This window comes from Limanda limanda, chromosome 16 (genome assembly GCF_963576545.1).
Source record: "Limanda limanda chromosome 16, fLimLim1.1, whole genome shotgun sequence".
Lineage (NCBI taxonomy): Eukaryota > Metazoa > Chordata > Actinopteri > Pleuronectiformes > Pleuronectidae > Limanda > Limanda limanda.
The window spans coordinates 17,604,369-17,620,173 of NC_083651.1; the positions used below are offsets into that span (position 1 = coordinate 17,604,369).

Here is a 15,805-nt window from a genome sequence, read left to right on the forward strand (position 1 = left end):
TAACCGTCATGATTGACGGCTGAGACTCGCAGGTGTATCAGCAGGAGATTGCCACTGCAGCTCCATTCCCCAATCACTACTGCATGGCAGGGCTCCTATCCAGGATATTATGGCATCATTTCTGGATAATGGGAGGAAGGGGCGACCTACAGTTCATTCTTACACAGTCTATGACCAACTCACACATTTGTTTCCTGATAGGACCTCTTCTCGGGACTGTGTGAATAAATTGGGATTGTCAGCTCAACGCTCCTGTTAATTCTGAGGCGCCCAAATGACTTCTTCACCTCTTATCATTCAGGATTGTGACACAACACAGTCATTTTCAGCCTGACCAGCCACAGTTATTAAAAACGTTTGTGTGTGTGTATGTGTGTGTGTGTGTGTGTGTGTGTGTGTGTGTGTGTGTGTGTGTGTGTGTGTGTATGTGTGTGTGTGTGTGTGTGCTCGCGCAGAGGCTATATGACTCCACGCAACAATATAATCACATTTAATTATAATTTCTCACCTACCACAACATGCACACATCTTAACAACGAGGAGCAGGAGTCTCCATCATACTTGTTACTTTGACAATATGCGAAATGTGAGTGTTCAGTGTACTTCCGCTTAACCTTACTTTGACATCTTTACTGGATTTTCTGTCATTAATTCCAGGAGAAAAAGAACGAAACAATAAATAAAATATGTTATTGTAATCGAAATCCCTTTTGTGTAACGTCAATGTGCCACATAACTGAAATTTATATCTATAATGAGCATTAAGTTGTTAAATTAAACCACTGACAGATATGAGAAGTAAACAGCAACACATTGTGTGGCTCATCAACTTTTAGTAGATGGGGACAGATAATGAGAATTTTTCGCAGGTCTTTAAACAGGGCACCTTACACGTCACACATTTATGATCATCGTACATTAACAGGCAGTGACAGGTTGTTTTTTATACGATTGGGTTTTAGCTTCACAGTTCCAAACATAATGGATCCATGGAGAGTATAGATTATGCAGAATCACACCTTGTGACACGTGAACAGGACCATTTCAGATTTTTCTGTGAGGTGAGGGAAAACAAAAATGACAATATTACAACGATCCTTTTCTAAAACCGAATAAACAACAAGCAGTTACTCTTTACACTGCACTTGTACTTACTTTGGCTATTATGTTATAAAAAACAGAAAATTACCTAAATGTTGATAGTAATTTTTTGATGAAGTGATAATTCACATTTATGGATGTTGAAATGTGTCTCAATCAATCGGTTCTTACATTAGTTATTTTACTAGACCCCAATTCATCCCTGGTTCTTCAAAACCATGTACACCCACCTGCCTCTAAACTACTTGACACACAGATCATTGTGATCATAAACATGATAGAACAGGGCAATTGTCTAGTACAACTAAATTTTGAACTGTTGGACCAGTTTCTCTTATGGCTGCTGTTATTCTCTTTATCAGAATATTTTACTCTAAATGGGACCATATTTAAAAAATGAACAGTGTGCTGTATCAAAGAAGACTTGAAACTAGAGATTCAAATCATCAACTGTTAAAGAAAATCGTTATTGCCGTTATAAATCAAGTGAGAAGTAGAGTAATTTTCTCTTAATATCCGTTTGGACCTTAAATGACCTCAGGTCTTTGTTTGTGAAAGCAACAATGGCTCTCTCCTCGAACAACACCGTCAAAACTTTATGAATCGGTTTAATAATGTCATAGCTGACAATATTTATGATTCTGTTGTGTGCATGATGAAACTGTGGCAGAGGGCCAACAGTAGCTTTGTCATTACAGAAGGTAAAATGATCGTATTTATCTGGAGGGAAGGCTACTATAAATTAAAATGTCTACCTGATGTAAATTGGCTGGCTGCCTGCACTACAAAGTATCTGATAAGTTTAAATAACCATCCTGGAAATTATGGAAAGACCGGGGATGAAGCTGGAACCACTTTGTTATTCCAGTAACTGTACAGCAAATTGAGGCAAAAAAACAAAACAACTTTGTTATCTGCCGCCTGAGGAAGTTTATGAGCAGCTGTGAAATAGCAGCCGTGTGGTGCAGTCGGTGATAGGAAGGAGGAGGAGGAGCGGGAGAAGGATGGAGTAGGAGGAGGTGGGGCACCCTGAACAGACTGGCTTCACAGAGTTGTCTCGGCTCTCTCCCCGCTGAGAAAACAATCCAGCCGGTGCTCATTAGCAGCTGGAGTTTCATTACCACAACAGTGGAGCCTGTTTAATGAACCCTCAATGAGAACATGCATCCTGCCTCACCGTTTTAAAGTCCAGAGGTACGAGGTGACGTGCTCCCCTGAAGCACGCCGAGCGCCTATCGCACATTCCAAAGATAGAACCGCAAATCTCCTTCGCTGGAGGGCGCAGATGGGTTTGTCCAATGAGACATTACGGCAGACTGAGGTTAGACCGAGTCCCCGACACAGAATCTCCAAGTGAAATGAGGTTTGGGAGGTGGGGATGGCATGGTGGTAATAATCATAGTTTGATTGACGTCTCAATTTAACAAAGCCTCTTCATTAGGTAAAGAAGAATGGCAACACGCATTTCATCATGCAGCTGTTGATTAAAACAAGTAATCAACGATAAACCTGATTCGTCTTTGAGGAGCAGAAGAACAACCTCTCTCTGGTACGGCCCAAAAAAGAAAGCGCAGCTCATTCATCTCAGATGCCACAGAAGTTTTCCCTCGGTGGAGAAAGTGAATGAAGGCTGTACGAGTACCATCTTGTTTTCTATAAACTGCTAACAATCAGCCTTGATTATACAAATGGGCTTGTGTCTTCACAATCGGTGCAAGATAAGATGTTTCATGCAGAAGTGACCTACCTGGTTTATTCTTTAGGAAAAACCGTTTCACCTGCCGTCTCCATTTCTCAATAGAGCAATAACAGCAACCAGCCACTTTAAGAACAGCTCTTATTTTCAATTTCTCCACCGAAGTTTGAGAAAATCATAAAAAAATTATATTAAAACAGTTTTAACTTAAGGGTGGAACCAGAATGCGCAGCTACGAGATGAATCGTGACCATAAAATGTTTGATGTCTTTTCCTCCTCTCTAAAAAAGCGCTGCTGAGCTCTATAAGGTGCCATTCAAAGACAAAATGAATAATTCAATGTTATCTGTATCATCTTATGAATGGCCGATTCAGAAGTGTTGCTAGAGTCGCCATGGTTTCATACATGCAAAAATATTCCTTGCATGCAGCCTGTCAGGACCCCAGCTGCGGGCGAGAGATTCTGCATCAGATTACTTTTCTCTGATTAGATGTTTTCAATCAGGAATTCAGAAAAAGATCAGATCACATTTAGGCAGCTCACACAGAGCCACACACACGCACACGCACACACACACACACACACAGCACAATGAATGACACAATCTCCTAACGCTGTTAACAAATGAGTAACAGACACTGTACGGGAAACTGACAATGAGTGGTCGCATTACCACAACCAGATGTTTTCAGTGGTGGAAATACACAGAGTGGAAATACTGCTTTGCCATATAATATTGGTAGGTTCAGCATTGACAAGACAGGCAGTATATGGAGAAACAGGTGCTGAAGCTTTGAGCTTGTGTCCCACTGGGGTGGTAACATGGTGGGGGGTGCAGAAGAGAGACACAATTGTGGCAGAGGACAGGACTTGAGGTTCACTCTTGATTGACAGAGACAGAGCCTTGGGACCACAGCTGAAACAATTTTAACACTGTTGACTGTCTGTTGCAGACAGACACACACACACACACACGGACGCACACACACATAAACAAACATCAGTGTGCTTGAGGACAAAATAAAAATACACATTGCATTTACACATGTGCTACAAGAAACTCTGTCCCCCCTCAACCGCGCTGCTATGTGAAGGGACTCTACTGTGGGTCAAATCCTTTTCTTAGCCGACAGTCATTCCTAGCCGTCGATAACACAGACCATCCAACCCAAAAGAAGAGCAAATTAATACATTCAACATTAATCATATCTGAGAGTAGCCCGCTGACATGTAGACCCAAAAACATACAATGGGTGGGAAAAATCTTAATCTAAAAAACGACTTAGCTCTTGCTGTACATGTGAAGTAAGGTTTTTACAAATTCAAGACAGGCATCGTTCGGCCCTACCTAAACAAAAAGCCCCTTCACAACTCATTTGATGTGTGGCCTGAATGTCGCAGAGCTCTCCAGTTCTCCCAATGGATTTTCCGACTCGCATTCTTCCGGCACGGTATCAACATTCCATGCTGACGCTGACCTTGTTACAAAAGCTGCTATGTCGAACGTACCATCTAGTCCTGGCTCAGCAGTTCGAAAAAGAAGCAGGCATTGTTTGTCCTCTCTGAAATAAGATACAACTGGCTGAAATATGCTCTCTTCATTGACAGAAAATAATGACTACGTCCTTGTCACATGGAATGTGTGATGCACAAGTAATGCAAATTAATCCAGTCGATGTTAAAAGGCCTTTCAACAATACTACTACGTTTTGTTTGAAAACTCCAAGGCTACATTATAGTCTAAACAGGCAGAAACTGAGATGTTCAGATGACGTAGACACTGACAACCACTTGCTGATTGGGTGTTTTTTGTCATGACAAAGCCTTCTCTGATTTTTCAGGCTCCTGTCACATAAAACCTTTCTGGAAGAAAACAACCAGCCACAGCCTCAACTACCAGTGGACAATGCAACAAGGATAATTCATTACTGACGCTGTTGTCTTTGCTAAAAGCCAAGAAAAAAACTCCTGCTGTTACTTTTCACCATTGAAATTTGTAGCCAACCTCTGTGATTAATAACCACGTGCTTGCTGTTAACACCTCCATGCGCAGACCCAGTGTACGTGACTGGTCACATGATGCATGGATGGGGACTGAAACTGAGATAGTTTGAATTTAGCCTAAGACACCATATTACGTCAAAAATTAAATGTAGGAATGTGCTCATGTGGAGGAAAAAGAGAGTCAAAGCATGTGTGGTTGAGCTCAAATATCTTTCAGCTACATGGGAGCTCTTCCTACAGCTGAGCTGACGACTACAATTAGCCATCATTAATCCAGAACATATACAGCACCTAATTGTAGATAATGAGTTGGGTAAATTGGCCGGTTCTAATTTATCAACAGTAAACTACTTTTACCTGCTCAACACGGCTGTGAGAAGAAGGTGGAAACCTTCGCCTGACTTGTCTGCTTACATTTATTGATTAACTGCACACATCAGGTGAAGAACAGCATACACACACACACACACACACACACACACACACACACACACACACACACACACACACACACACACACACACACACACACACACACACACACACACACACACACACACACACACACACACACACACACACACACACACACACACACTAAAGACAGGTTATTTCTTCAGTCCTGAGAAAGATGAGTCAGAATTTATGATACCGAAATCAGACTGAAATGTCTTGGTCATCTGGTGCTGCACAAGGAGAGAGACCTCTGCTCTTATTTCAACAGTTATGAGCTATAAAAAATGTCCTTTATAAAGGCTGGGTATGACTGTTCTGCAGTGTCATTTCTCATTTGCCATAAACTGACCAGATCTGTAACTGCTCTCTGCTTCATTGGGAGAAGACCAGATGAACAACACAGAAAGCCAAATTCAATTTCAAATCATAGCTCGGAATCTTTGTGTATTCCCTGTGTTTGAGCCTGAAGTCCGGGGGCAGATCCAGGGGGGCACTGGCTCCAGCAGAAATCGGATTGGCTCCTGAAGAGCCCCAGTAGTGCCAGTAGTCTTTTTCTTTTACAATAAACTAGTCACTGACACTAACAATAAATATGACAATTGTATTTTCTTAGCATTTTTAAAGTACACAATTTGCTTGAACAAGGAACAACTATAAAACTATATTCAATGATGTGTATAGAGCTAACAATAAAAAGGCAATGACTTAAATGTGCATCTCACTGAATTAGGAATCGTGCATGGATGTTGGACATATAATTGGCCCCACTGTGTAAATCCCGGCCCCTTTATGGCCCCTGATCTAGAAAAGCAACTGGCTTAAGTTGTTGGGTGCTTCTCTACATTTTGTTGCAGTGAAAAGATTCTCACAAGGGTCGGTCGGTAGATCTGTCACATACTTGTGAGATAGCTCTGTCTGTTACATCGCCTGAAGAGTAATTTTAGCCTCGACTGAAATCAGAGAAGAGGCAGCACTGGGAACACAAGTTTAAAATCAAAACAACAAAAGCATGTTGTGTTTTTTTAAACATTTTGTGCACTCACATTAAGCATCGTTTTTCTGTGTTGGAAAGCAAAGAAAGGGAGGAGGGAAACACGTAGGAGTGATTGATTCTACGACAGCACAGGCATATGAATGTGTATGTTGATGTACGTGAGCTTCGAGGGGCATCTCAGGTCTGCAGATGAGGGCAGAGCAGGAGGAATACCAGACAGAACAGGGAGAGATGAACTGAATTTACTGCAGTTGATTTGAATTCATACACAGAGAATTCGTGCTCACTATTTAGCCAACCGCACAGATTCTGCCCGTACGCAGACTGTGAGAAATCCAAACCAGGTGTGTCATTACACTATCTCGCTAACAGTCGGCAGCACACCAGCCAGTCACGAGACAACATTTATCTGGCGTCCACTATCCGCCGGTAGTCCTCTCTCTCTCTAAGCCGAAACACTTCTCCGTGCCAGCTGAATGTGGGACACACCCTCGTGCCGTGGTGTGTAACATCAACAGTGACTGGGCTGTGCTGGGTTACTACTGTCTGCCTCATATGTACAATGAGAGGGAACAATGTCTGTGCTGCTGAAAATATCCCATCCTACAACCCAGCTTCAGCCTACGGCAGGAATTTGAGACATCTCGCTCTTACAGAAATCAAAACATAGCATTTAGTGCAACAACACACAATTTCCCATCACAGGAGCGAATAGGCAGCAGTAACACAAAAAGCACAAGAGCACACGTATATATGCATGTGCAAAGTTAGCGCGTATTTAAAGAGCTTTTCATCATTACATTGCATGGAAAACTAATTTAGAGCTTCGGTGCGACAATGTGTCTCCACACAGAGGAAGACTGACTCTTCTGTAAGCTAAACACACACTTTCAAATAAACTCAATTGTTTCTTTGTATAAAGTGCAAGGAACAGTGCTCAGATGACTGGATCTTTAAGTGAACACTCATGCAGTAATTTATACACACAACAAACATGCAGTTATGAAGACAGATGACATATAAAGGCACCATTGTGGACTCCTACACAAACATATTTGACTTTACACAACGTTTTTACAGTGTCTACAAAGAGCAAAAGCTGAGAGATTCAAAAAGGTGAAACTCACCATTGTGCGAGGACTCCTTGTTATCGGCCACCTTCCTCAGCGCTGACACGATGGCATCAGAGGGAACACGAGGACTCTCCACATATTTGGGTTTCCTGCTTGGACCTGCCAGCATGAACCGAAAGATGCAGGGGGGAGCGAGAGAGATAGAGGGAGAGGGAGAGAGGAGAGAGAGAGAGAGAGAGAGAGAGAGAGAGAGAGAGAGAGAGAGAGAGAGAGAGAGAGAGAGAGAGAGAGAGAGAGAGAGAGAGAGAGAGAGAGAGAGAGAGAGAGAGAGAGAATGAGAGTGTCAGACAGACAGGCAGAGGGGAAAATAAACAAAAACGACAAGAGTTAGAGACCGAGAGCGAGAGCGAGTCGGTGTCCTCGCTGGATTAACGTGTTCCAGATGGGACAAGCGATGAGAGGCGGTGGTATCTTAGTTGCACGGGCTGGGCTGCAGTCCGTATCTCACATAAAACTAACACACAAACATTTAAAAAACACTAACGCTCACACACACTTCCTCAGACAGCTCCCTGCGCTGGAAGCAGCTCTGGTCTGTCTGACAACCCAGAATATCGTCTGCATGGTTACAGACTCCCGTTAAAAACACTGCTCTCCAGCTCTGGGAATGTAAACTACAGCAGGAAACCACAACAATTAGCCCCTTAGTGAACTGTAAAAAAAAAGAACGCTCAAACACAAAGCAAAAAGAAGCTTTTCTGCATGTTTATCTGTGAGCCGTCCGGTGAAATTAAGCCCTCTCATTGCTGTGAGGACACACCAGAAAGATTAAGGTCCAGGCATCCTGCTGCGAGTCAGATGATGTATCTGGGACAGTGGTGGAGTTCTCTGAAGACCGTCTTTGTCTTTAGCGACGAGCTGAGGTTAGCGGGCTGCTCTGTTCCCTCTGCTCGAACCGTGACAGAATTAGAAAATCCCACAGCTCCGTGCAGAGTGCTTGCTCACTGCGCCGAACTTCACAATAAATCACTGACACGGTCGCCCCAGTAGAGACGCACCTCCTCTTGCATGATTTGAGTGAGTGGCCAGATTTGCCCCATGTCCTGTTAAAACTGCCCTTTAATTTGCCTCAAAGAAACAAAGTCGGGTTATTTATTTATGTGATGGAAAAGGCCTTCAATTTTTCTAAGAGCAGCAAAATAATTGTTTATACTTGCAGGAGATCCAGCAAAGACACTACACTAAATACTAAACCATGACACAAACATCTCCCGAGTGACTTCACTGTGCACATTAAAGCACTCTGCTTCCACCCTGTGTAAAAAGCAAATACATCCCAGAGTCCATGCTCAAGGATAAAACTAAAGATGAAGGAAGTAATGTGAAAAAGAGGTGAATGTAATTACATCCATAAATCCATTGAGAGTGGCAACAGCACTGCCTCCCCTGGCAACACTCCTCCATGATCTACTGTAACCTCATCCAAACCTCCTCCTCCTCCAGACTCCTGTTATCAGATGACTGTGTGTGTAACCCCAGTCATAACATGAAGATTGGATAGCAGAGCAGAGATAGACGTTTCCTATTACCACATCCAGTATCAGTCACTCTGACCTCAAACATTTTTAAAAAAGGATAATTTCCTCCGAATAAGTTTGAACAATTTCTTAAAACCACAGCTGCGATCTCAGGAACAGATTATTGGGTTATTGACAGGACTGCTGGTGGGGGGATAGGGGAGTTACATGAAACAGGAATGTGAGAGGAAACGCTCTGGGAAGTGACACTGCAATAAGAGTGTTGAATTTTGCTTGCTGCACAGTGCCATCTATGGATATGCAACTTGAAATGCATAGTGAGGAGCGGCAGGAAAAATATTCTGCCTCTTCAAACAGAACTGTCTTCTATTGCTTGTTAGCAGAAGTCCACAGGCATATCAAAGTAAAAGCCCAAAGCTGAATGTCAGTGTCTGTCAGAAGAACTGAAGGCAGTAGTTTTAGCATGTTGTGATGATAGTGTGGTTCAAAACCACTATAATCTAAGGTGGATTTCCAAAATGTGAGATGAGAGTGTTTGATTTGTGTTGATAGGTAGTTCTGAGAGTGCAGGGGACTGATCCAGAGATAACAACCATCAGCAATCCAAGCCAGCCTCCTATAATACAGCGAAAGCCAGAGAGTCTATCCTGAAAACCTCCATTCAGCTGTGCATGGTCAGGCACAGTCTATTACCCAGGAGTCACACGGCTCCAATTAGAGTGGGACTACAGAGACAGAGGGGGCTGTGTGTGAGACACACTTAGTTCAGGTAAATATCTCGGACCAAAGAGCAAACCGCCCAATATGTCCTCTTTAATGTATTTCATCTAAAGACATTAGCGGGCATAGTTTGAGTAATCTAAAGCATATGCTTAAGTTCAGATTCGGTTTACATAAGAAACCCAGGATCCACACACAAAATAACAAACATGTGGCCGGCTGTTGGAGGAGTAATTTTCGGCCACATCTTAAAGAAGTTGATAATAAGGGGAGGAGGCAGAAAGGTCTTTTCGTCAAGGCTGTGATGTCTGAGGATCCGACAAAGCACAGAGGAGTTTCTTTTCCATTAAAGATCTCATCTCCAGATTTAACAGGGTGCCATAATGGCCCGGACCTTTCCTGACGGAGCTGCTGACGAATAAGCGATTGCAGTCTTTAACAAGCATGAAAAGGTCGCAGCCACAGAAGTGTCTGGCCTGTGACACTTGAAGGACGATGCAGAGAGATGAGATGGGCTCTCACTCATATCACACGTTGGATGCAAAATGCTGAATTTGAATCTTTTGACAAGGACATGAATTAGTACATAATTAACTATCATAAATGTCTGACAATGACATGGCTGGGTAATAAAACAATATCAATAAGTATTGCAATTTTAGCAATATAAAAAACATATAAACACAGTGAGGTGGTGTAACATATAATTGATCTACCTCAGACTTTGCTCTTACATTGTCATCAAAAGCTCAATATGTGGTTCTTCTAGTGGGACATGGAGGATCTTTTCTTTTGCTCTTATGTGTCAGTAACTCCAAAATCACAAAGTGCAGTGGGTTTTGTCCTTATTTTCTATTTGGTGTCTATATATATATGGTTTTGTATTTATATAGCGCTTTTCTAGTCTTGATGACCACTCAAAGCGCTTTACAGTACAGCTTTTTACATTCACACACACGTTCATAAAGTGCATCTATTCGGAGCACTTTGTTATTCTATGGGGGGCAATTCAGGGTTCAGCATCTTGCCCAAGGACACTTCGGCATGTAGATGGGTCAGACTGGGGATCGAACTGCCGACCTTCAGGTTGGAGGACGACCACTCTACCCCTCAGCCACAGCCGCCCTATATATATAGGTATATATGTATATAGGTATATGACTCCATATTTGTATTTTCTTGCCAACTCCGACAAATTGACATCTGGTATTTTATACTATTGTTCATTAATGTGCTCTGCCCCCCTTAAATAAACTGATAAACAAATATGATAAAAGGGTTGGACAAGTGCAAACTATGTGTAACTGCAACATGTGAATATCTAACAAATAACAACACAAATTAGTATTAAAAGGTGATAGAAGAGCCTATTGGATATGAGGTTCCTATGATCAGTCCATTAAAAGCATTGTTTCAGCTTGCAGCTACAATATCTCCAAAAGTACTTCAAGTACAACCTCTTCAATCACAAGCTGCTCTCCTTTAGTGCCCCATAAATATATGTGTACATTTGTGTCTACGAACACGTGTAAACTGAATAGGAAGACAAGCAAGAAAACAGCAGGTACCAGGGGAGATGGGCGAAAGGAAGAAAAACAGAGAGACAATATCAAGGGTAAAGCAGCGAGAGAAGCTGCAACTGCCAAGGACGCTTCTCACCAGCATTCAGCGTAAGACTCAGGAATCAGGAATCCACGAGCGGCTAGCAATCAATCAGTGTGCTCAAACCTATACCTAACAATCGAATAACTATGACCAACAACTTGTTATGTCCAGTAAATTCCAATGAAAGAGAGGATTGTCAGTGGTTTGCGACGTGATCAAGGAGTTTTCCCAGCATTCTTCAAGATAGACTCTTGACACTCTTCACATTTCAACTTATCAACGAGACAGTGTGTCCTCTTTGTGCAGCAGAAGGGGAGTGAAAGCAGCTCTACAACAGCTCTCTGTATGTCCCAAAATGTCATTCTTCAAGTGGAACTTACGGCTCATGGTCATAGCCGGTCAGTCAGTCAGTCGTGGTTTACACCCATGTCTATCCAGACTCACATAGTACATGTTGTGAGGTCTTAAAAAATAGTGTATTGTTTGACTGAGATGTAAAGGAGATATCATGAAATGCATTGATTTAATTTTTTTCTTGTTCTGTGTTAACGGATGACACGAAAACAGAGTCAAGCTCCCTGTACGTGTTCACGTCATAGAGAAAATCAAGAAACTACTGCTTCCCACTATACAGAAGTGAAGCAAAAATATGAGTCTGCACAGTAGCAATCAGGGGGATAGAGCTGCTGGAGCAAGGTCTCACAGAAACCCATCCACAGCCAATCGAGAGTAACTCTCAGCTGTCAATCATAACGTTCCAGCCTGTTTTAATTCTAAAAAACTAAAAGTTACAGCAGACAAAGTTTCAGATGAGGATGTTGCTGTATAGAAGCAAGGTCTATACGGTCACTACAAGGTGATTTGAAGGTTGACACCAAAGATAAGTGTCACCAATTCACTGTCCGACCAAATGTGAAATATTGCGTTACGGCACTGAGGAAAAGGTGCATTTGCAGAACATCATGATGACACAGTTGACCTTTTACCTTTTGGATATAAAATGGTATCACTTGATTCTCTCATCCAATAACACATTTGGGTGTATGAATTCTTGGGTTATGGCCAATCACATCACAGTGACCTTGACCACCGAATCCGTTCATTCTTGAGTCCAAGTGAACATTTGTGCCAAATTTAGAGAAATTCCCTCGAGGCGTTCCTAGATGTTCCTAGATATGGATATTGCATCCATGAGCAAAGTAGGGACAGATGGACAATCCGACACCATAACAACTCTGCCCTTGACTGTCACTGGCATAGAGGCACAAAAATAATTTATTCCAGAAAATAAATGATAGAAGAGATTGGTATTCTTAGCGCTGTACGACAAACCACTTCATTCAGTGAATTTCCTATGAAGAGCATTAGGTGTCAAGCATTTAACATTTTCACCATTACAGCCGTGAAATACAGTCGTGAGATTAGAGCCATGGTTCATTATGACCTTAACTTCTGAATGCTAATTTACAATTCATTTCCTATCCACAGCCTGACATATACAGTGCTGCCCTTATCCTGTCTGCTTAATGCAGTTTCTTCACTGAACCACAATGAGAGGCTAGTTATCTTTTTTTTAACACCATGTTTAATAGTCATGACTAATCTCACACATGCTGTTTCACAGTGGGATATGAATTATGTGTTGTTCTCCACTATGGACATGGTCACACATTGTAAAAAACTATAATATCAAGTGAGCCACAATTTGTACTTCCATTTAACCATTTAAATGAACAACAGAGTATTAGGTCCATATAGAAGGAGGAGACATTGAGAATAATGTCATAATATTATGAGAATAAAGTAATAATTGAGCAGTCATAATATCATAAGAGTCAAGTCCTTATATTGTGAGAATAAATGCGTATTTGATATGAAAGTCGTAATATTATGGGCATTAAATCGTAATTTAATTAGAAGAAAACCATAATATTACGAGTAATAGCATCATATTAAGAGAATATTAAGAAAGAAATAACCGGGAACCTGTGCCTGAATTTCACACCATCTGGATCCCAAATGTTGATTAACAGTCTCACTGTTTCTCCAGAAACTTCACGAAACCCCATAATGCTATGACGTTATTCTGAAATATCAGATTTTTTCCCCTTTTAAGTGTCCCTTATACTTCATCATATAAATGTGGTTTGATACACTTTTACATTATAAGAGTATCTTGAATTTCCCGACTGACTGAGGATATATATTAATAACAGTTTATTCAGTATTGGTTTCTGATGCAGCGAGTGAACTGGGATCCCACTGCAGAAGGAAAAAGGGGAGACTGCATTTGATAAGGAGTCAAAGCCGGAGTGTAGTGAAGTGCGGAGAAGTGGAGAACGGGATAGTACTTTTCAGTGGGTGCCAATCATAGGAAGCTTTCAAAGAGTCCGTGCAGCATCACATGGTCTTTTACAGCTCAGCTCTCATAGAAGCATTAATATTCCCCCAGGGCTGTCTGGTTGCTGTCAGTTCCCCAGAGGAGACTTCAGGAGAGTTCACCTCAAAGGAGCCACAACAGCCTTTGAAGACAGTTTCTATCCTCTTGACAGAATTACAAAATAAACCACACTCATCTGGCAATGTAAGAGAAGACCAAGAACGCTGCTGGTTGAACACTGAGCTCATGTCTCCTCGGACAGTATTTGTCAGGAACATTTAAACTAAGATTGTGAAAAACTAGTTAGTTATCAGTATTAAGATTATTTTGAAACCCATGATGCACCTTTCTGTTTGTAAAGGTGGTTTGAGTCAAAGCAAACATCGACCTTGAGCTCGCATTGGCCATTTATTTATTCTTTGTAACCATGCGGCTAAATGAAAAAACAGGAATCCATTAAGAAATTCTCATGTGTTTTACCAAATCACTTTCTGTCCTATTTTATGAGGTCTTTTGTGTTAATATCCTCCAAAGCTATCAGTAACCTCCAGTCCAACCCTTCTTACAGTCACTTAACTAAATGGATGTGGTGCTTGATAACCACAACAACAACAACAACACACTGCAAAGACTATATAGTGGTTTAAAGCACTAAGCACCTCCCACGTATATCCTTTAATGTGCTCAGAGGCAACACCGAAGATGCCGCTACAAAACAGAGTTAAAGAGGAGATAAGCTACAAAGAGGTTATAGGGTCAGACCCCCGTGGATGAACACCGCCACCTGATCGGCTTTAACGTGCGCACAGACACACACACAGACACACACACACGTACACGCACACTCACACACACAGGGAGAAGGAGATAGCTAAATATGGCAAGCAAGTAGCTGAAGGTGTCTTTAGAAGTTTTAGAGATTATTTTCAGGTTATCTTCTTGGGTCTAAAGCCTGGATTATAATCCTGCATAACATAGATGAAGAGCCAACTCTGTAGCCTACACAGGTGGCCTAGGCAGTTGGGTGTCTGTGTCAGTCTGTTATAACACAACCAAATTCTAGTCGATGGTACAGTTCCTATGCTAATGTGTGTGTACTTTAAACAACTGTGACTGAAACTGAGCACATCATGTTGGGTTTGCATTGAACTGATTGGGGCGGCAGGGGAGTGAGTTTTGTGTGCATGTTTGTCTACTGAGAGATATGGATGAGACATGCCGACATTGGGGGCCAAACTGTTGTTGCAGTCTGTGTCATCATGACATGCAGTGACATTTCTAGGGAGATGCACGTCAGGCTCAGCATAGCCACAGGGTACTTCTTAGAGTTCGGTACGAGGTAGGGTATCACATATGGTGTGGCCCAGGCCACGATGCAGTGTTTTAAAGGCTACGCTTATATAGATTAAGCACGTATAAAGTAGTAGTAGTATAAATTATACATTTTAGCTCAAACAAAGAATATCACCAGAGTTGCCACCCTGCCTGAATGAGAGAAGGAAAATCTCTGGTGATGATTTACATGTTTGTTTGGTTGCTCAATTAGTGAATCATCCTCTGCACCACATAAAGCCAAAGCTCCCATCAAGGCAAAAAAAAATCACTTAGCTCATTTTACCACAGAACCACCAGAGAGCACTTCCCCTGTGGTCTAATTGCATACATACCAATTAAAATGATACACTACTGATGGCAGCAATAAATTAATGTGAATTGCTGCTTTATCATCCCTAAGATGCTTACGCAGGGACAATGCAACTACTCAGAGGTCTCACATCCGCTGTACATTCAGAAACATATCACCCCTCTACCTACCACCCTGTAGCCTTGCAGCCTCCTTGTTTTAATACATTTTTACAATATGTTTTATTCAACTCCTGCGGCCTGGTGCAGGGTTTATATTTCAGGGATGCAGTGTAGTTGTTCTAAAGTATGAATCAGGAGAGATGAGTTTATTTGAATAGTCAACAGTTGTGTTAACTTGGTCATATTTACAGATGCAGGACAACATAATGCTTTTAATCCCTAAACAGCACAGTAACCTATTGCAGCCAGTGGAGGTCACTGTGGAGATGGAGATACCCTGGAGACTGTCGGACCATTAAGTTCTATCAGCTCTAATGGCTTAAAGAGAGCTGGAAACCACAATTACTGTGTCATCAACTAAACTCTGCTCACTTCATATTGAGGGCCCTCTGGTTTTTTAAATACCTGATCTCTGACCTGTGCTGGTTTGG

General features: G+C 41.8%; 1 protein-coding gene across 1 annotated transcript in view; it reads right to left on the bottom strand.

Moving 5' to 3' along the window:
* The window catches only part of tanc1b (tetratricopeptide repeat, ankyrin repeat and coiled-coil containing 1b), a 100,357-nt gene that overhangs the window by 50,526 nt on the left and 34,026 nt on the right, over nucleotides 1-15,805 (bottom strand). The window contains exon 4 of the mRNA XM_061088343.1: nucleotides 7,380-7,484. Within this exon, the coding sequence (XP_060944326.1) occupies nucleotides 7,380-7,484 (105 nt within the window). The remainder of the gene's footprint in view (nucleotides 1-7,379; nucleotides 7,485-15,805) is intronic.